Source organism: Emys orbicularis, chromosome 1 (assembly GCF_028017835.1).
Source record: "Emys orbicularis isolate rEmyOrb1 chromosome 1, rEmyOrb1.hap1, whole genome shotgun sequence".
NCBI classification, from domain to species: Eukaryota; Metazoa; Chordata; order Testudines; family Emydidae; genus Emys; species Emys orbicularis.
The window spans coordinates 332,098,027-332,120,344 of NC_088683.1; the positions used below are offsets into that span (position 1 = coordinate 332,098,027).

The 22,318-nt window shown below is 40.6% G+C and overlaps 1 protein-coding gene across 1 annotated transcript in view; it reads right to left on the minus strand.

The window, feature by feature from the left end:
- DDX10 (DEAD-box helicase 10) overlaps window positions 1-22,318 on the minus strand; it is a 346,101-nt gene that overhangs the window by 88,224 nt on the left and 235,559 nt on the right. The window contains exon 16 of the mRNA XM_065414461.1: window positions 1,628-1,684. Within this exon, the coding sequence (XP_065270533.1) occupies window positions 1,628-1,684 (57 nt within the window). The remainder of the gene's footprint in view (window positions 1-1,627; window positions 1,685-22,318) is intronic.

Here is a 22,318-nt window from a genome sequence, read left to right on the forward strand (position 1 = left end):
ACAACTTGCAATGTTTAAAACTTAGGAATGGATTTTAAGACTCCCTATGCATCCACTCAGAGCAAAGGACATGAGAAACAGGACTGGTGAAAATGCTGCATACCATTGAAGATACAAACACAATACAGATCTGAGAGAAGAATGATATCACCTTACACTTTTATCCTGTAAGGTCTTCAGAGCAGGGACTGATATTTAATCGATACTGTACAGTGCCATAAGTATCTATAGCACTACATAAATAACTCAAAGTGGGTGGAAACTCTTTAACCAGATATCAGTTTTCACTTAATCGATTTTAATAAAATAAGGAGAGAACACTTTGAAGAACCAGGGAAAGGGAAATATCCACATAAATGGATCCCTTTGTATGTGTAGAGCCTACATTTTTCATTTTTTGAAATATCATGGATTTGCTTTTTATCCCTTAAGAAGGTGTAGAATTAAAAAAGCAATACAGTATTCATAAATGTTAAATACCTTGATTAGGATCAATACTTTATTCCTATATTTACATTTTGCTAATTGTTGATTCTGTAAAGTAATTTCCCTACCAGTCTTCCACATTTACACTTAAAAATATACATATTTATATTTTAAATTGTATGCAAAAAAAGTCTACTCTCTGATTTAGAAGTCCATGATGCCGAGAGCTCTCCTTTCAAGCTGTCTTTGAAGATGGAGCGATACTTAATACTCAGCATAACCAGGCTTTTCCTATTATACTGTAGAGTAATTACTTCCCACTTCAGAACTACAACATGAGTTATCATCTCAGACTTGTACTCCAAGTGCCATAGCCAGCTTGGAAAAATCTGACAGAGAACATTATGGGTTTACTCAAGGGAGTCTGATCTGTGATAACTGCCAAGAACAAATCATGACTATTCAGGCATAGCATAATGAGATGCAGTATGAGAAATGACACACATTATTGGGCCTGTACAGTATTCTGGAAAATCATTGTAACTGAATTTCCTCAGGTCAGCACACGTCGAACCATACACAATACTAAAATATGCCAATACAAAATTGTAACTGCACATATACTATATGCTCATAACTACTTCAGAGGGTCTTCATGCAATAAACTTCCATTTAAACACAGAAAATTCTTCATGAATTTTGTAACATGAAGGCTAAATGAAACCTCACTGTAAATCTTACAGGTTGCCATGCTGCATGCAGAGCCATAGGCCTACACAAGCATACAGTAATCAGATGAGATCACATTACATCTTAAAAACTGCAACTGGCTGGATACACAGCATAAAGTGAATGCCTCTCCCAAAGAATGCTCTGGGCATAGAATAAAACTGCTGAGAGAGAAAACCAAAAAACGAGAAAATAAAAACAAGTAACTTTGCATCATCAATGGGCAACAAATACATTTGCTTCCTCCACTTAGTACTGTACCACCACTAGCTGTCACACCAAAGCAAAGCAAGAGTATGGGGATGAAAATGACAAGCAAACAGAAAAAATCTTTAAAATGCTACTGTATTAGGGAAATCCTGTAAAAAATAGTCAAGTAAAACAACTGTTTAATGAGAGAAAGAAAAGCAGTTTTTAAATTCCAGTTCCAGAACTATAATCATTGGTCTATCAAAACAATAAAAAGCCTTACCTTCTCGCTTTTCCTCCTGGCTTCTCTTCTTGCTTCCTTTTCTCTCAGCCTTTTCTCCTATGAGAAATAACAAGATCCATCATAATTTTAAAGTCATAGTCCCATTTTATCTTCAAAGAGTAAAATAATTTTTAAAGTTTACCCTGTTTAACCCATTCCTATTGTGTGTGGCAGTAAAATAAAAACAATGAATACATGTCTGACTGAGGCACTATTCATTCATCTTTGTCCTTCCAGGGAAGATTAAACATAGTGCAGATTAAAACCATAATCATCTCTACAAGACACCATGAATCTTTTAAGGCAGTTGTTCACAGAGGTCTTCCAGGGGGTACATCAACTCCTCTAGATATTTGCCTAGTTTTACAACAAGTTTCATAAAAAGCACTAGCCAAATCAGTACAAACTAAAATTTCATATGACTTGTTTAAACTGTTCTATATATAGTACACTGAAATGTAAGTACAATATTTACATTCCATGATAAAAATGAGAAAGTAAGCAATTGCTCAGTAATAGTGTGCTGTGACACGTTTGTTTTTTTTTTGTCTGATTTTGTAAGCAAGTACTTTTCAAGTGAGTTGAAACTTGGGGGTACACAAGACAAATCAGACTCCTGAAAGGGGTACAGTAGTCTGGAAAAGTTGAGAACCACTGTTTTAAGGAATGATGCAATTAAGCATTCTGATAGTATTTTTAACAGGTTATTACATTTAAAACGCTAACATGGCATTGTCAAGTTCCATGTTTATGGTTTCTCATTGATCTCACATGAAATCTCAGTTGACAAGAAAAATGATAGTTTTCGCAACAGTGAGCACTGCTAAAGACACTTGAGTCCTCAATCAAGCTGTGTTCTTCCTGGCTTCCACATAACCACCATTAACAGACTCTGCAGTGGAACAGACTCATAGACTTTAAGGCCAGAAGGGACCATCATGATCATCTAGTCTGACCTCCTGCACATTGCAGGCCATGGAACCTCACCCATCCACTCCAGTAATAGACCCCTAACCTCTGACAGAACTACTGAAGTCCTCAAATCATGATTTAAAGATTTCAAGTTACAGGGAATCCACCATTTACTCTTGTTTAAACCTTCAAGCGACCCATGCCCAATGCTGCAGAGGAAGGCAAAACCCTCCCAGGGTTTCTGCCAATCTGACCCTGGGAAAAATTTCTTACTGACCCTAAATATGGCAAGACCCACCAACCCGGACACCTGGGAAAGAATTCTCTATAGTAACTCAGAGACCTCTCCATCTAGTGTCCCATCACCAGCAATCACAGATCGGCTACATGCCATTGTAGGCAGTTTCATCATACCATCCCCTCCATAAACTTATCAAGCTCAGTCTTGAAGCCAGTTTGCTTCCATCACTTCTAAATTCTTTACAGTTACCTCATCATTAATATACAATGCTACTTCATCCCTTTACCTTTATTTCTGTATTTCCTGAACAGCACATACCCATCAATACCTGTACTCGAGTCATGACTATTATTCCACCATGTGTCTGTTGCCCTGGTTTCACTTCCTGCATCAGGCAATTAGGCCCTGTATCAGTTTAAATTCAGCCTTTTTATATCTGGAAAAACCCAGTCTGGACCAGTAGATGAAAACCTCCCCAGGGAGGTACCTCTCTGGAGGTATTTACAGCCTGACTGATTCATCTTAATCACCCTCCCCCCACATTGTTTTTTGTCCTGGGGGAGTTGCGGTAACCCTCCCCTCTGGAGTGGAATACAATTCCTGGCTGATTTGATACATAAACTATTCATAAACTTAATAAAATATTGTCCCCAAAGATACTGCATGTGGTTGTAATATCTGTCACTCCACTGACTTGCTGTACTCTGAGGCACACACCGATGCTTTAGACTTAAGCAATAGCGTAGGTGACACCTAGACCATGTGACCCGTCATGGGCGCTGGAATTGCCATGGGAAGTTTCCTCCAAGTAAGGAGAAGCCAAAAGCAAGTTCCACAGAATGAATTTGGAGACGGAGAAAGGAGTCCACATACTGACATGTTAAGTGAGTACAACCACCAAGAAAAGGTAGTGATGGTCAGAAGGGTGTGACATGAATTAAGATGGATGTTTTGCATGGGTGGCAAAGGGCCCTGGATTGGAGCAGCATAGGTAGAAAAACCGTACTTTAAACTTGTTTTTGCAGGCCCATATGAATAATCAGAGTACCACAGAAATAATAGAAATGTAGGCCTGGGAGGGATCTTGAGAGGTCATCTAGTCCAGCCCCCTGAGCTGAGGCAGGACATCCCTGACAGGTGTTGTTCTAACCTGTTCTCAAAAACCTCCAATGACAGAGATTCTTACAATCTCCCTAGTGCTTAACTACCCTGACAGGACGTTTTTCGTAATGTCTAACCTAAACTTCTCTTGCTGCAGATTAAGCCCATTACTTCTTGTCCTATTTTAGTGGACATAGAGAACAATTGATCACCATCCTCTTTATAAGAATCCTTAACATACCTGAAGACTGTTATCAGGTTCCCCCTCAGTCTTCTTCTTGCAAGACTAAACATGCCCATTTTTTTTTTTAAATCTTTCCTCATAGGTCAGATTTTCTAAACCTTTTATCATTTTTGTTACTCTTCTCTGGACTCTCGAATTTGTCCACCTGTTTCCAAAAGCGTGGTGCCCAGAACTGGACACAATACTCCAGCCAAGGCCTCACCAGTGCTGAGTAGAGCACAATTCTCATAAGATTAGCTCCTCTCCCCCCCAACAACTGCAGCATGCGGTGACTCGTATTCAATTTGTGATCCACGATAAACCCCAGATCCTTTTCAGCAGTACTACCACCAAGCCAGTTATTCCCCATTTTGTAGTGGTGCATTTGATTTTTCTTTCCTAAATGTAGCTGAAGCAATCTCAGAACCATTAGCAATTATCTTTGAGAATTCATGGAGGAGAGGTGCTGCTTCCCAGGATAAGAGTCCCCCATGATGTAAGTACGACCTACATTCTTTGTTCCCCGATGCACACCTTTACATTTAGCCACATTAAATCACACATTGTTTTCTTGCAGATAGCTTACCAAGCCATCTGCATAGCTCTGTATCAGTGACCTGTCCTCTTCATTATTTATCACTCCCTCAATTTTTGTATCATCTACAAACTTTCCGTGATTTTTTTTCTTCCATGTGATTAATAAAAACATTAAACAGCATAGGACCAAGAACCAGTCCCTGCGGGACCCCACTGGAACACATCTATTTGATGGTGAGTCCCCATTAACAATTACATTTTGAGACCTATTAGTTAGCCAACTTTTAATCCATTTGATGTGTGCCATGTTCATTTTATATCTTTCTAGTTTTGTACTCAAAACGTCATGTCGTACCAAGTCAAGACCCTTACCAAAGTCTAAATTACATCAAGATTATTACCTTTATCAACAAAAACTTGTAATCTTATTTTTAAAAAATCATGTTAGTTTCACAGGATCTATTTTCCATAAACCCATGCTGATTTGCATTAATTATATCACCCTCCTTTAATTCTTTATTAATTGAGTTGCAAATCAGCCGCTCTATTATCTTGCCCAGGATCCATGTCAGACTGACAGGCCTATAATTACTGGGGTCATCCTGTTTTACCTTTAATCACAGAAATTCATCATGTATTCTTTTTTGTGTCATGCATTTTACAGAAAGAAAATGAGAACTGTTTAAGAGTTTTAAGAAGTGGGACTATTTCTTGAAGTCTTAGAGGGATTTTAAATTTGTTAGTAATAATTTTCTTCTATGGAGACTGGGACAGTAGGATTCAGGGTAACTGGGGAACTCAGTTTTACAACTGGAGGGAAACAGAAGTAAAGGCAATTGTTGCAGAGGCTCACTCCATTCACAGATGAGCAAGAGAACTAGGAGAAGGAGCTTTATGCAAGGTGTGTGTGGGGTGTGGGTGGGGGACTGGGGCTTATGCAAATAGCTAATTCAGGGAGCAGTTTTCAAATGGGATACTGATGCCAGCACTGAGAATTAAATCATCACAGTAGGGACCATGATTCAATACACCCTAATAATTGGTATATACAGTGGTATTTATGATAAAGTCTTGGCTTCTTTCAAATTTTTTGCAATATGAAATATAACAGAAAATGTTTCCTCCTTCAAATATAAGCTTTCTAAAATTTTAAATTTTGCAGTCATCTGAATAACTTATCCATTAAAAAAAAATCAACCAACTTAATGTATTACATGCAGAAAGCCCAATTATAATATAGACTTGGGTAAAGAAAGGAAGAAACCACTGGACAAACCCGCATAAGTGAATTCTACCTTTCTCCCTTCCCCATCAGTTCTGCAGCAGTATATGCTATTTCTTGCTTTTCCAGCAACCCAACTCTGTGGCTCTTTTCAATATCAATATTTTTCATACACAGAACTTGCTACTAGGCACGTATTAAATTTTCCACCCTTTCCAGTCCAATTTCCAAACTATTTTGTTATGCATTCCTGGCTCTGGCTTATCACCTGGATCAGTGTCACTTTCTCAGTTCTATGATAAAACTACCTGCTCCCTTTAAAATGTTACCTTGAAAAGAAGGTGGAAGAGACTAGAGTGATATTAACAGGGAGCTGGGAAAGTGAGATGGCTGATACTCCACAGCAGGACAGAAGAGTTTTGAAAATGAGCAACATAGACTTTTCAAGAGAGGAAAATTCTACTGTATATGGAAGAGACAGCGGCTCAACATTGGCCACAGAATCAGGTTGAGATGAAAGCAAAAGCTCATATTCAAGGGAGCTACAGCAGTATAATGCAAAGAAAGGGCTGAGAAGGCACAGGGTTGAGAAAATGCATGACAGAGAAAGACAGATGACAACATAATATATAGGATAGTTTATAAAAACACTGGAGAGAAAAAAGGATAGTAACAATAGGAGGAGTGGAATTAGAACTCAGAGGGAGCAGAAGATAAAAGCAATAGCATGCAAAACTAGAGGGGAAGCTTTGTATGAAGAGAATTGCTGCCATCAGCACCTTAAGTATTGGAAATCATAGAATTTTAGAATATCAGGGTTTGGAAGGGACTTCAAGAGGTCATCTAGTCCAACCCCTGCTCAAAGCAGGACTAATCCCCAGACAGATTTTTACCCCAGTTCCCTAAATGGTCCCCTCAAGGATTGAACTCACAACCCTGGGTTTAGCAGGCCAATGCTCAACCCACTGAGCTATCCCTGCCCCCAAGTAATTGTACTTCGTGAGAAAAAGTAAGGAATCAGTTCCTTTTTGACAGATGAGGAAAACAGGTGGACAAAATTATTAATTTAGGCCTCAGTTCAGGAAAGCATCTTTATTCAGGACAGTGCTTAAGCACACACTTAACTTTAAGCATCTGAATCAATTCCATGGAAGTCAACTATGCTGTCCTGAGTAGCAATGTAATGCTTTTCTAAATCAGGGCCATATCTGAGATTGAGGGCCCATTCTTCTCGGCACAGAGCAAGAAACAGTCCCTACTGTAAAGAGCTACTCTAAATGATAAGACAACGGGTGGGGGAAAGTAAACAATACCCGTATTATACAACAGTGAAGACAGACAGAAATGAAATAACTTGTCTAAAATGACAAAGGAACTCTATGGCAGGAGCCAGAAAATGGAATCCAGATCTTCTAAATCCCAGTGTGGTGTTTTAACCCACAAGACCTCCCTTCCTTGCATTTAAATTACATTCTGCTAGAAAGGAAGAATGGAAGGACGGGAATAGACGTGGACAATATATTGTAAGATAGCTGGAAAAGGCAACCAAGCAAATGTAGATTTAGCCAATGATAATCAAATTTATTCCACGTCAGTTAATTCTCATTTTATAGAAAAGCCTGTATCTGTAGAGATTCATGAATCACTAAAGTCTCTGACACTTTAATTTTTACAATTTTCTACAAGCAGCAGCAGAGTCTGGATTTTCTTGGAGTTTGCATTTTCATAATACATAATAAGAATGCAAGGTTCTATCATGCTATAAATCATTACTTGGAAGAATAGCATATAATTCAGCAATGAAAATAAAATTTATTAGTAGCGGGAAAACAGAGGATTATGTTTCCTTCCTACAAATACTTCATTACATATGCCCCTGGCCTACTGGCGGACTTCTTATCTGATACAGCTCTACAGTTCCTTAATATTGCAAATTTCCAACTGAAAAGGCATAAATAAAGGCAGATCCTGTTATTGAGTATGGCATTCATTTTTTATTGCCAGTATCTGTATATCATAACTTCATAACACAGCAGCATGAGATTGTCAGTTAAAGCTGCAGAGCTCACAATTTGATTCAAAAACTTTCTCCCCAACAGTGGTTGTAGAAATCATGTCTCTTTGGCATCTCCATTTGTATCCAACTGCTTGCCCCTTATAGGGTAAAAAGCAACAGAGTCCTGTGGCACCTTTAAGACTAACAGATGTATTGGAGCATACGCTTTCGTGGGTGAATACCCACTTCGTCAGACGCATGGGTAAACTTCTCTTCCAGATGAGGGGCTTATACAAACACTAAGGGCATGTCTACACTTGCCATTTAAAGCGCAAGAAGTCCCTTTTTTGCGCAAAAACCGCGGGAGCGTCTACACTTGCCAATGACTTTTTGCGGTGAAACTCAGAAGTTTCACCGCAAACAGAAAACCGCCTCCCCGAGAGGCGTACAGTTCTTACCAGTGATACTTTTGCAGTGATGTGCAAGTGAAAACAGGTTCTTCCAGTTTACACAGCTTTTAGCCTCTGGAAGATATCCCACAGCGCCTAGGTGACCACTCTGGCCAGCAGCTCTGCTGCTCTGACGCCAGGTAAACAGACCTGGCCCCTCCCCCTGTAAAGCCCCGCGGGGGAACTTTGAAACTCCCCTTCCTGTTTTCTTGGCAAGTGCTCACTTATCATCAGGTGACAATGGCTGCTCCACAGAGCAAATGATCCCCTGCTTGGAGCAATGCTGAGCTACTGGACCTGATCAGTGTTTAGGGAGAGGAGGCTGTACAGGGAGGCAGGATGCCCCACAATCACCCCTCTCCTCTTCCCACAAGGCCTATCCTCAAAATGGAGAGAGCTGCACTGTGGGATAGCTGCCTTCAGTGCGCTGCTCTCATCGGCGATGGAAGTGCTGCAAATGTGAACACGATCTGACGCCCGTGGAAGTAAGTGAGAACACAAAGCAGCACTTTTCTTTTACCGGTTATTACCAGTGAAACTGACAGCACAAAAACTCTGCAAGTGTAGACACAGCCTAAGTTTCCAGCAAGCAGGGGTGCAAATCGACCCTGAACTAGCTTGCCTCACATTAAGTGTCTGTGTCCTGCTGATGAATACTAAAAGTTCCCTAGTGCACTTCAATATACTCCTGTTTCAAAGTGGGGTAGATCAAGCGCACTGTCGAACTTTTAGCATGTGGCAGCAGGGTCCACACGGCAGGCTAGCGCAGGGAGAGTCGCGCCCCAGCAGGCTGTGAGCCACCTTTGTTTAGAAAAGTTTGAGGCGTGTTGGTTTCCTTTTCAGACTGTCAGCCCAGAATGAATCATAGGCTTAACTGGAAAGCAAAGCAAGACCCTGCTCTTTATAAGAACATAAGAAAGGCCGTACTGGGTCAGACCAAAGGTCCATCTAGCCCAGTATCTGTCTACCGACAGTGGCCAATGCCAGGTGCCCCAGAGGGAGTGAACCTAACAGGCAATGATCAAGTGATCTCTCTCCTGCCATCCATCTCCATCCTCTGACGAACAGAGGCTAGGGACACCATTCTTACCCATCCTGGCTAATAGCCATTTATGGACTTAGCCACCATGAATTTATCCAGTCCCCTTTTAAACATTGTTATAGTCCTAGCCTTCACAACCTCCTCAGGTAAGGAGTTCCACAAGTTGACTGTGCGCTGCGTGAAGAAGAACTTCCTTTTATTTGTTTTAAACCTGCTGCCTATTAATTTCATTTGGTGACCCCTAGTTCTTGTATTATGGGAATAAGTAAATAACTTTTCCTTATCCACTTTCTCAACATCACTCATGATTTTATATACCTCTATCATGTCCCCTCTTAGTCTTCTCTTTTCCAAACTGAAGAGTCCTAGCCTCTTTAATCTTTCCTCATATGGGACCCTCTCTAAACCCTTAATCATTTTAGTTGCTCTTTTCTGAACCTTTTCTAGTGCTAGAATATCTTTTTTGAGGTGAGGAGACCACATCTGTACACAGTATTCGAGATGTGGGCGTACCATGGATTTATATAAGGGCAATAATATATTCTCAGTCTTATTCTCTATCCCCTTTTCTTCTCAGCCAGTGCTTCCAGTCCCTGCATTCCTGGAGTAAGAAATTCAGCCCTAAACCAAGAGTGGCCAACATGTGGCCAATGTACTGGAGCAGCCTGCATGGAACTTGGTGGAAGGAGCATAGGCTGCAGAAGAGAAGAATTTGGAGAAGGCAAGAGGAAGTCAGTGTGACAATCAGGGTCCAGACACCCCCAAGGGAGAACAGGGGGGCCTGAACTACAAAGAGCAAGCAGTTGAATCAACTGGTTGTATACAATGTTATTGTGTATAAATATATATCAAGTAAGGCCTTTTATGAAAGCCTGCAATGTTCTGAACTTGATGGTCATTAGGATATACATATATAGGTTATAACTATGAATATATGCATATATACAGACATATAAATATATTTTTATGTCTGTATATATGCATAGAACACAGTAATAGTAATTAGGACTATGTCTACATTTAAAATGCACTTCAGTGTAGACACTACTTATGATGAGGGGTAGGATTCTCCTATTGGTATAGGTAATCTACCTCCCAAAGAGGTAGTAGCTCGGTTGACGGCAGAATTCTTCTGTTGACCTAGTGCTGGTCTACACCGGGGTTAGGTTGCTATAGCTATGTCTCTCAGGGTGTAGCACATATATAATGCAAAGCTTTAGTTATTGGGAAGGAGGTGAAATCCAAGCAATGCATTCTGAGGAGAGATCTGAAAGGGGTAATAAAAGTTGCTAGGTGCACAAAAAGAGGAAAACTGTGCCAAGTGTCAGGGGCAGCATGGAAGAAGGCACACAAGGAAAAACGTGAGAAGGAAACACATGGAGCAAAGGAAGCAAGAGGGGAAGCAGGAGGAAATAGGAGCCAAGATGTGGGCCGGGAAGTTCTGTGTAGCTCCATGAAAGCGATGAGGAGAAAGTTAAACTTGATGCAGATGGTGAGGGGGAAGGCGGTGAACAGATTTAAAGAGGAATATTTTAGCTACAGCATTTTGGATAAACTGAGTTGAAAGGCCAGAAAGGGAGAAGTGGTAATCAAGGCAGGAGGAGACCAAGGCACGGGGAAGGATTACAACTGTTAGGTCATCTTCTTATAAAGAGATGTCAAGAGGAAGAATTGATATGATTTAGTAACAGCCTGTATTAGGGGGAGAGAAGTCAACACTAATGCTGGGTGACAGGGAAGAAAGTGGAATCATTAACATCAATGGAGAAGGCAGGGTTCACTCTGCTGGGTTGAGTTATAATTGGCGGTGGGTCACAGACAGGTGTCAGAGGTGCAATATTGTAAGGGAGAAGAAATTACAGAGTAATAAGTGATGGGTTTAAAAACCATGTGTAGGAGATATCGGAGTGGTAGAGAGCAACTAAATACTTGTGACAGACAGCCTCAATTTCCTCCTAGGGAAAAATACCTGGCAAAATCCTGAGTAGAGTGGGAAGAAGTGGGAGGGCCACATTGTCAAAGATAGAGAAAAGCCGCTGGGAATCAAAGATACAAAAGTCAGGAAAGGATGAGAAACCAAACTTCTTTAGCAAAGAAGATGGCTGAACTGAAGGAAAAGAAGAAAAATTTGCAGAGAAGGCTGTTTGAGTTTTCTACCAAGATGCTTAGCTACACAGGAGCAAATGAGACATCAGCCACGGTTGGAGACTGGCAGAAAAGACAAAATGGTGGGAAAGGAAGCAAAAATAATCATAAATAATAAATAAATAAAATAATAATAATAATAATAATGAAAAGGCTGAAGGAGAGCAAAGGGACTCTGAAATCAACAGAAGGGAGGGATGTCAGTGAGGGAAGAAAAGTATTGAAAAGTGCAGAGATGTTGATGGATTTGTGGTAGTGAGAAAACTACATTTTAAAAAAGGACAAGAATATGGAATTTTGGCAAGCATTAAACTGCACATGTGAGCCAATGAATGCCTAGATTCAGTAGGACTGCAATTTCAAATGGAGTTTTATCTGATTAAAGACTGCACAACCAAGCCCTGAATCAGGGTACTCTCTTTGGACTCTGTCCTCTCTAATTTTATTATTTGTTATATACTTTTGTTCATGTTTTGTGAACAAAATTACAGTAATCACACTTGTTCAAAATAAAATTTAATCTCCCATCTGCTCTCTAAAATACAAACAGTATCTTAAATCTTTCTATCCTTTGTTGCATGTTCTGGATTCAATGCACGTCATTTGCAGGACTAAACTTGTCTTGTCGCTGACACCAAAGACATTTTGAAGTTTTTCGGTTTATTTGCATTTTTATATGGTCTTCACCTTGGGTCTAGCAGCCTTAAAAAGAGTAAATTCGTCCATACTTCCCAAATACCACTATGTATTTTTTATTTAGGTGATTGCTATACAAGTAATTCTTCCAAAACGTTCCGCACAATATTGGTCTCATTTTAATCATCCCATAGTTCTTTCATATTGTACCCAAGCTGGAGGCACAGCAACAAATTGCATCTTACTGCAAGTCTTCCAAAAAAACACGACACACCAGCAGCATCCATTCTTCCACAGTTAACATTGGTACAGTACTTTAGGATGAATCATATGTTTTCCAAGAGAGTTATTACTAGCAACTCTGCTCTGTACTGTTATATAACATGACTGGTTCTTTATTGGCTTGACCCCCCCCACTAAGAAGTCATCTAGTACAGGCTATCTTAGCCAATTTCAGTTACCATATGCATATGGTAATTTTAACTAATATACAAAGGCAATGTCATTTTATCCTCTAAACCTTTTATTATCCTTTGAACCTCATCTTCATCCCACAATATTTATTTCCCCCCCATGATTTATCTCATGCTTCTGCAATATCAGGAAACTGTTTCATTATTCAGTACAATTTTTGAAGAGCAGCTCTGAAATTGTAATACAGTACTCCCCTTAGTCAGTGTTATGTTTCCCTGGTGATCATGCTCTATATTTTCATTCTTAGACTTTATCTTCTACTGAGGTAATAAATACTTTAAATAAATCACAAATACAAATTAACACCAGCACCATTTCTTTAGATTTTGCCTTTTGGGTAAGTTTTCTGCTAAATATTGCACAGAGTAGAAAGACCAACCGAGTATATATTTATCATGCAAGATTACCAAGAGCAAAGTATGGTCTTGGGCATAAGGATAAATCTATTCAGTTATGCCCTGAGAGTTATTAGTGGAAATGAACTTACCACCACCACCACTATAAGAAAACTGGCATAAAGTGGTTCACTATCCTCATCACTTCAGTGGTAATATGTATATGTGCTCAAACATGCGTAAGTTCTCTCTCTATGTTTTGCAAATACCATCTAGAAAAATAAACTCATTTTTCAACACAAAATTCCCATCCTTTTCTTTTTATTAGCTTTGAAATAGAAAGTAGGAGGAGGTGAGGGGGGGACTTATGAGACACTGGATTTGTAGGATTTCAACATCAGTTGATATGGGACCTAAATGTGATACAAAAAGTGAGCTTCATGGTCAAAGATATTCTACAAAGATGACTTTTTTTAATACACATTTTATTTTTCACCTCCTTCCCAATAACTAAAGCTTTGCATTATATATGTGCTGCTAAATACATTTTTTATAAACCTTCAACTGAGTCATTTGTTTGATAAATTTCATTTAATTTTATTCACTGGCTTTTAATAGTCAACCCCTATGAATTACCCGGAGTTCCTAAACTATTAGTCTCTGCAGCACACACCTAAACCAACAGGAAGTCTGAAAACCCAATATATTTTAGAAGCATTGGAATATCTACAAATAGGCTTGTAGATTTTGTAGCCAGCTGGTTAATATGGATGGTTGGTTACGGCCTGATCCCACATGAGTGAAATCAATAGGAGATTTTTTTTAATTGACTTCAATCCGCACAGGACTAAACTCTTAGTTATTAAGGCTCACATTCAGAAATGGACTTAAGCACCTGTCTAACTTTTAAGCAGATCAACAGTCACAGAGAAGTCAATGCTTGAAGATTAGGCACATGGTTAAGTACCTTCCAGAATTGTGGACTACCTGATTTAAAATCTGGTTTCTCCCCACTCCAATCAATGAAACAGTAAATACTTAGCACTTATAAAGCCCCTTTACATTTTCAAAGCTCCACAGAAACATTAAACAATTTGGACATCATCCCTGTTAATTATGCAAGGTATCATCACCCCAATTTTACAGATGTGGAAATTTGGGCACAGAATGTAAGTGACCTGCCTAGGAGCACACAGCACGTCAGTGTCAGAGCCAGTATTAGTATTTAGAAATTCATGGCTTCCAGGATGGTGCTATAGCCACTAGACTATGCTGCCTCTAGTAATTAGGTCTATGCATGGTTCTCTTTATCTATCCTAGACAAATACTGAACCATGCATAAACATGTAGATGTGGAGGGGTCATCATTTGGATTTCATATTTAATGTTCCTTATTGTTTTTTCAACAGCCCCTAAGGCAACTTAGTCCCCAAAAGCCAGCTTTGGACTTTAGGCAAAAACAGGGCAGAGTCAATTGATGTGGGAGAAGAGGAGTATTCCCTAGATTATAGTACATTTTTAAAAACAAAAACTTCACTCAGAGACAATTCAAGTTACATCAGGATACAGTCACCACTTCAGAACCTGAAAATCATGGAAATAAGTCATGGCAAAAGTCTCCTGTATTCCTGGCCACTTTCATATCACAACACTGTCAATAACACACTCCAACACTCCATAATGCTTTTACTTCCCAAAGCAGCTGATACACTGGTCTACAATTTTTGAGAAGTCGTCTGCTTCAGAGATAAAATGTGCTATTTATTATGTATTTTGATGGGCTGAATTCATATATGACAATTAAAACAACTGATTGGCTACTGTTTCTAAGTTATTTAAGTTTTTACATTTTATGTCTATGTATATTGTGTAGATAGTAGAGTTTTAATCATAAATTGTAAACCTAGGTCTTTTCATGTGTTTATGGTTGCTTTACATGACAATATTTCACCTGTCCTGTTTATGTAACACTTTAAAAATCAGCAAAAGGGTTATATAAATAAAATTTATTATGAAACAAAAGGCAAAAAACTATTCTGTACATAGTTTAGTCCTATTCAGTGTCTACTCGGCACTTCTTGGCTTGTCTCTTGTATTCATTAAATGGAGCATCTCTTGTCACTGTCCAGCAATAGTCTGCAAGCATTGATGGGCTCCATTTGCCCTGATAGCCTTTCTCCATTGCTGCAATGTCCTGGTGAAATCGCTCGCCGCTCACTGCTCCGCAGTTCGGTGGAAAAAAATCTAGATGAGAGTGCAAAAAATGTATCTTTAGTGACATGTTGCAACCAAGGCTTTTGTATGCCTTGAGGAGGTTTTCCACCAACAACCTGTAGTTGTCTGCCTTGTTGTTTCCGAGAAAATTTATTGCCACTAACTGGAAGGCTTTCCATGCCGTCTTTTCCTTGCCACGCAGTGCATGGTCAAATGCATCATCTCGAAGAAGTTCACGAATCTGAGGACCAACAAAGACACCTTCCTTTATCTTAGCTTCACTTAACCTTGGAAATTTTCCACGGAGGTACTTGAAAGCTGCTTGTGTTTTGTCAATGGCCTTGACAAAGTTCTTCATCAGACCCAGCTTGATGTGTAAGGGTGCTAACAAAATCTTCCTTGATTCAACAAGTGGTGGATGCTGAACACTTTTCCTCCCAGGCTCCAATGACTGTCGGAGTGGCCAATCTTTCTTGATGTAGTGGGAATCTCTTGCACGACTATCCCATTCACAGAGAAAACAGCAGTACTTTGTGTATCCAGTCTGCAGACCAAGCAAGAGAGCAACAACCTTCAAATCGCCACAAAGCTGCCACTGATGTTGGTCATAGTTTATGCACCTCAAAAGTTGTTTCATGTTGTCATAGGTTTCCTTCATATGGACTGCATGACCAACTGGAATTGATGGCAAAACATTGCCATTATGCAGTAAAACAGCTTTAAGACTCGTCTTCGATGAATCAATGAACAGTCTCCACTCATCTGGATCGTGAACGATGTTGAGGGCTGCCATCACACCATCGATGTTGTTGCAGGCTACAAGATCACCTTCCATGAAGAAGAATGGGACAAGATCCTTTTGACGGTCACGGAACATGGAAACCCTAACATCACCTGCCAGGAGATTCCACTGCTGTAGTCTGGAGCCCAACAGCTCTGCCTTACTCTTGGGTAGTTCCAAATCCCTGACAAGGTCATTCAGTTCACCTTGTGTTATGAGGTGTGGTTCAGAGGAGGAGGATGGGAGAAAATGTGGGTCCTGTGACATTGATGGCTCAGGACCAGAAGTTTCATCCTCTTCCTCGTCTGACTCAAGTGAGAATGATTCTGGTGCATCACGAACCGGCAGTCCTTCTCCGTGGGGTACTGGGCGTATAGCTGATGGAATGTTTGGATAATCCACAGTCCATTTTTTCTTTTTTGACACACCTTTCCCAACTGGAGGCACCACGCAGAAGTAACAATTGCTGGTATGATCCGTTGGCTCTCTCCAAATCATTGGCACTGCAAAAGGCATAGATTTCCTTTTCCTGTTCAACCACTGGCAAAGATTTGTTGCACAAGTGTTGCAGCATATGTGTGGGGCCCACCTCTTGTCCTGATCTCCAATTTTGCAGCCAAAATAAAGGTGATAGGCTCTCTTAACCATAGTGGTTATACTGCGCTTTTGTGATGCAAAAGTCACTTCACCACAAACATAGCAGAAGTTATCTGCACTGTTCGCACAAGTACAAGGCATCTCTGCTCACTTTGGCTAAACAGAAATGTGTCCCTTTGCAAAATCAAACACTGACAAATAAGAGAGCATGACACTGTATGATTTCTAGAGCTGATATAGGGCAATTTGTTCAGCAGAGTGATGTAAGCTTCGTTATGATTGCATCATCCATGACTTCTAGGAATAACAGGATGCAATTCATATCATGTATGATGCAATACCAGCTTCAGATTGCATCATTCATTGTTTTGTCTAAAAAGCAAGTACTGTCCAAACCCAGTCATAGATTTATTCATAGATCCAGTCAAAGATGTATTTTAGTCATTTCTGGTTTAAATTGAGATCCCTTCCCTTTATAACTCACTTATCCTCCGCCATTCCCAAGTCAAGGGTCGTATATACTGACCCAATAGCATATCTTGAAAACTAGAGCCAATCAACAATTTTAAGCATCATTTTCGTTCTCAGTGACCCAGAATTAGTAAAGTTTGGCTACATTTATTTCAGAAGCATTTTGGCTGTAGAGCAGGGATATCAAAAAACAATACATATCCCAACTTCATCAAACTTGCACTCTTTTGCAAAACCTTAACAGCAACCTCAGACAATTTGCATTAACAGATCAGCGTATCTGACTGACTGCAGTTATTCTGCTTTAACTTTGCTGAGGTTATCATTGAGGTTTTCCGCCAGACAGAGTTTGATGAAGTTGGGGTACATACTGCTTTTCAGCAGGGAAGTGAAAGCTCTATGTAGGTGCTGGAGTGTGTGATGAACAGTGCTGAAGGCAATGTTACATCCATGCTTTTCAGGTTTGGAGCTGGGGGGAGGGGGTCCTGAGGCAAACTAATCTGCCAGCCAACAAATTTTCCATGCTTATTTCCCATTTCTTACACAGGGTTGAAGTACCTTGGTGTAGGACCCCAGGATTGGAGAAGGAGAGAGAAGATAAATTACTAAGGCTAAGATTTTGTCATGGATATTTTTTAGTAAAAGTCATGGATAGGTCACGGGCAATAAAGAAAAATTCACGGAAGCCCGTGACCCGTCGCTGATTTTTAGTAAAAATATCCATGATAAAATGGGAAGGGACTGGGCAGCTGCGGGATGGCTGGGAGCTTTGGGGCCCCCCATGGGGACTCAGAGCTCCAGGGTCCCCCTGGCCCAGCGGCAGAGGGGAGCTGTAGGGTCCCCCTGCCCCCTCCCCAGCAGCCAGGAGCTGCGGGAATCCCCCTGCCGCTGGCGCAGTGTGGAGCTCTAGGGGTCCCCCTGACCCGCCGTGGCCGGGAAGCTGCCGGGGTCCCCCCGCTACCCACGGTGGTGGCCGGGGAGCTGCCAGGGTCCTCCCGCTGCCCATGGCAGCTGGGGTACCTCACAGCTCCCTGCCCCTGCGGGGGGAGGCAGGGGGACCCTGCAGCTCCCAGCTGCCGGGGCTGAAGTCATAGAGGTCTTTGGAAGTCACGGATTCCATGACTTCCGTGACCGCCATGACAAAACCCTAGCCTTATAAATGACTAAAGTGTGAAACTTCTGTTTTTCAGTGTACGCTTCTACAGTTTATAGATAGCTTAAATTACAAATGTGAGCTACAGAATGTTTGCCCAAAGTGTGAATCAAATAAATTAGTTGTTTTTAAAAACAAACTTTCAAAATAACATCTCATGAGAGTCACTAGAAGAGTTTGAACTCTGCATTTTCATATCAATGTCCCTTGAGATATAGGAATAATTGCTAGCCTCTACCTAGTTCAGTCACCAGAGAAGTAACTGACACCCTTTCCCAGTGGATGTGTTTGCTAAATAGCAGTAGCATACAGGTACGGTCAATCAGGGGTCCTGGTTCTACCCCTGGCTCTAGAAAAAGAATGTGGTTTAGTGGTTAGAGAAGACAACAAACATTAAATCTCAAAGAAAGTATAACTTTATGTAGCCTCTCTGCTAACATATGCATAAAATAAGTTGGCAGCTCATACTTGACTGCCTCCTAGAATTGGGGTTCATGGCCCTGTTCAATAATAAGAATGGTGAGGCTCCTGAGAATATAAACCACAGTCAGTAAAAGTGAGTCTTAAACTCAGGGCCTGCTTTACATTTTGCTGCGGTTTTCACTTAAATTTCATTACTTTCCATTTGGAGGAGTGAAAAAATAAGGATACTAAAATAATTTACAAGAAATTGAATAGTTCCATAATATACAACAAATAAGTACTCAAATGAAATATTTTCACCTCAAATTTTAAACATCAATACGTAAACATAACTCAAAAGCTGTTTCCAAAGAGGAAAGATGGTAAAAGAAACCTTTAACAAATTGTAAGAGATGTTATTGACTCTCAGTTGGCAGCTATTTAAATATTTCTTTTTTGTCAAAACTATTCAGTACTCATTCCAGTTATTCTCATTTTACAAAATAATTAGGTGTGTAGCACAAAACAAAAATCACCCAGCCTCCCATCATTTAGGTTACAATAAACAATGTTTTTCCATAACAAAAAAATAAATTTATGTTTTAGTGTGTTCTGTTCATTTCTTCGCTCTCATTGCTTATTTTAAAAATGGTTCTTCAAAATAACTCAACAGATGAAGTAATTTAAAAAATGCAAATTCATGCCAGATTAATATCACTTGCTCTCCTGTGTATTACAGAAGTGAAGGCATACTGATAAGCAAGTGCTGGAGGAACCAACTAGGGGCCGTGCTCCTCTTGACCTGCTGTTCACAAACAGGGAAGAATTGGTAGGGGAAGAAGTGGGTGGCAACCTGGGCAGCAGTAACCATGAGATGGTCGAGTTCAGGATCCTGACTCAAGGAAGAAAGGAGAGCAGCAGAATACGGACCCTGGACTTCAGAAAAGCAGATTTTGACTTCCTCAGGGAACTGATGGGCAGGATCCCCTGGGAGGCTAATATGAGGGGGAAAGGAGTCCAGGAGAGCTGGCTGTATTTTAAAGACTCCTTATTGAGGGTGCAGGAACAAACCATCCTGATGTGCAGAAAAAACAAGAAATATGGCAGGCGACCAGCTTGGCTTAACAGAGAAATCTTCGGTGATCTTAAACACAAAAAGGAAGCTTACAAGAAGTGGAAACTTGGACAGATGCTAGGGAGGAGTATAAAAATATCGCTCAAGCATGCAGGGGTGTAATCAGGAAGGCCAAAGCATAATTGGAGTGGCAGCTAGAATGGGGTGTGAAGGGTAACAAGAAGGGTTTCTACAGGTATATTAGCAACAGGAAGGTGGTCAGGGGAAGTGTGGAACCCTTACTGAATGGGGGAGGCAACCTAGTGACAGATGATGTGGAAAAAGCTGAAGTACTCAATGCTTTTTTGCCTTGGTCTTCACAGACTAGGTCAGCTCCCAGACTGCTGCACTGGACAGCACAGTATGGGGAGGAGGTGAGCAGCCCTCAGTGGTGAAACAACAGGTTAAGGACTATTTAGAAAAGCTGGACATGAACAAGTCCATGGGGACGGATCTAATGCATCCAAGGGTGCTGAGGGAGTTGGCTGATGTGATTGCAGAGCCATTGGCCATTATCTTTGAAAACTTGTGGCAATCGGGGAAGGTCCCGGACGATTGGAAAAAGGCAAATATAGTGCCCATCTTTAAAAGGGAAGAAGGAGAATCCAAGGAACTACAGACCGGTCTGCCTCACCTCCGTCCCCAGAAAAATCATGGAGCAGGTCTTCAAGGAATCCATTTTGAAGCACTTGGAGGAGAGGAAGGAGATCAGGAACAGTCAACATTAATTCACCAAGGGCAAGTCATGCCTGACCAACCTGATTGCCTTCTATGATGAGGTAACTGGCTCTGTGGATATGGAGAAAGCGGTGGACGTGATATAGCTTGACTTTAGCAAAGCTTTTGATACAGTCTCCTACAGTATTCTTGCCAGAAAGTTAAAAATGAATGGATTGGATGAATGGACTATAAGGTGGATAGAAAGCCGGCTAGATCGTCGGGCTCAACAGGTAGTGATCAATGGCTCCAAGTCTAGTTGGCAGCCGGTATCAAGCAGAGTGTCCCAGTATGTCCTGGGGCCGGTTTTGTTCAACATCTTCATTAATGATCTGGATGATGGGATGGATTACACCCTCAGCAAGTTCGCGGATGACACTAAGCTGGAGGGAAAGATAGATATGCTGGAGGGTAGGGATAGGGTCCAGAGTGACCTAGACAAATTGGAGGATTGGGCTAAAAAAAAAAAAAAAAAAAAAAAATCTGATGAGGTTCAACAAGGACAAGTGCAGAGTCCTGCGCTTAGGACAGAAGAATCCCATGCACTGCAGAGGGAAGTGATTATTTCCCTCTATTCGGCACTGGTGAGGTCAAATCTGCAGTATTGTGTCCAGTTTTGGGCCCCCCACTACAGAAACGATGTGGACAAATTGGAGAGAGTCCAGCGGAGGACAACAAAAATGATTAGGGGATTAGGGCACATGGCTTACGAGGAGAGGTTGAGGGAACTGGGCTTATTTAGTCTGCAGAAGAGAAGAGTGAGGGGGGATTTGATAACAGCCTTCAACTACCTGAAGGGGGGCTCCAAAGAGGATGGAGCTAGGCTGTTCTCAGTGATGGCAGATGACAGAACAAGCAATGGTCTGAAGTTGCAATGGGGGAGGTCTAGGTTGGATATTAGGAAAAACTATTTCACTAGGAGGGTGGTGAAGCACTGGAAAGGGTTACCTAGGGAGGTGGTGGAATCTCCATCCATAGAGGTTTTAAGGCCTGGATTGACAAAGCCTTGGCTGATTTAGTTGGGGTTGGTCCTGCTTTGAGCAGGGGATTGGACTAGATGACCTCCTGAGGTCTCTTCCAACCCTAATCGTCTATGATTCTATGAAGAACTGATTGATAAAGTATTTAATCATTGGATTCTGATAACAGAAGTACAAAAACTTCACTTTCAAAGTTTATGAATTTGTCAGTAAACCAGCTGATTGTTTTATAACTTTCCAACCAACTCTTCCTATTCATTCATTATGCTGTCCCTTTGAGATATTATAGCTCTGCTTCCTTTAAAATCAAACCTCGTTTCGTCTACAGCATGGATGAGAGATGAATCCAGCCAGTCTTTGCAGCTACTCTCATATCTCCCACTCTTTGGAAAGCTTCTTAAGTGGTTTTTCATTGAGCTCAGATTACTGTTTATGGGGCTACAGGAGTCGATTTTCAAATTAAGCACCTAATCCCCATTGACTTTCAATCGGAGTTGAACACCAACATTTGGAGCTTTTGAAAACCTATCCTATAGTGTTTTGTTCAAATATAAACATTTATCATATCACAGTATTAATGTAACATCATCAGTGGGGAAATTTATATATAGTCAACTTTGTGAAGATCAATGCTGTTTAAACAATGCTTTTAAAATCTTTGAAAATGAAGTTTTATGTCAGTATTTTATGATACAATTTGAATATTGTATACTCCACAATTACAATAAATTCTGTACACAATAGCTTATCATCAGCTATCAACATGATGTAAGGGGCTACTGTGTTCCAAGAGCTCGAGTGAAGAAATCCAAACTCTTCTCATTGGGGTGTGAATTTCATTTCACAAGCAACACTCAGCATTCTTAATTGCCACGCTCTCAAATCTTCTACTTTGTTCTATGACAAATGAATGGTCCAGAAACAGTTTGCAAATGTATGGTCTGCAATT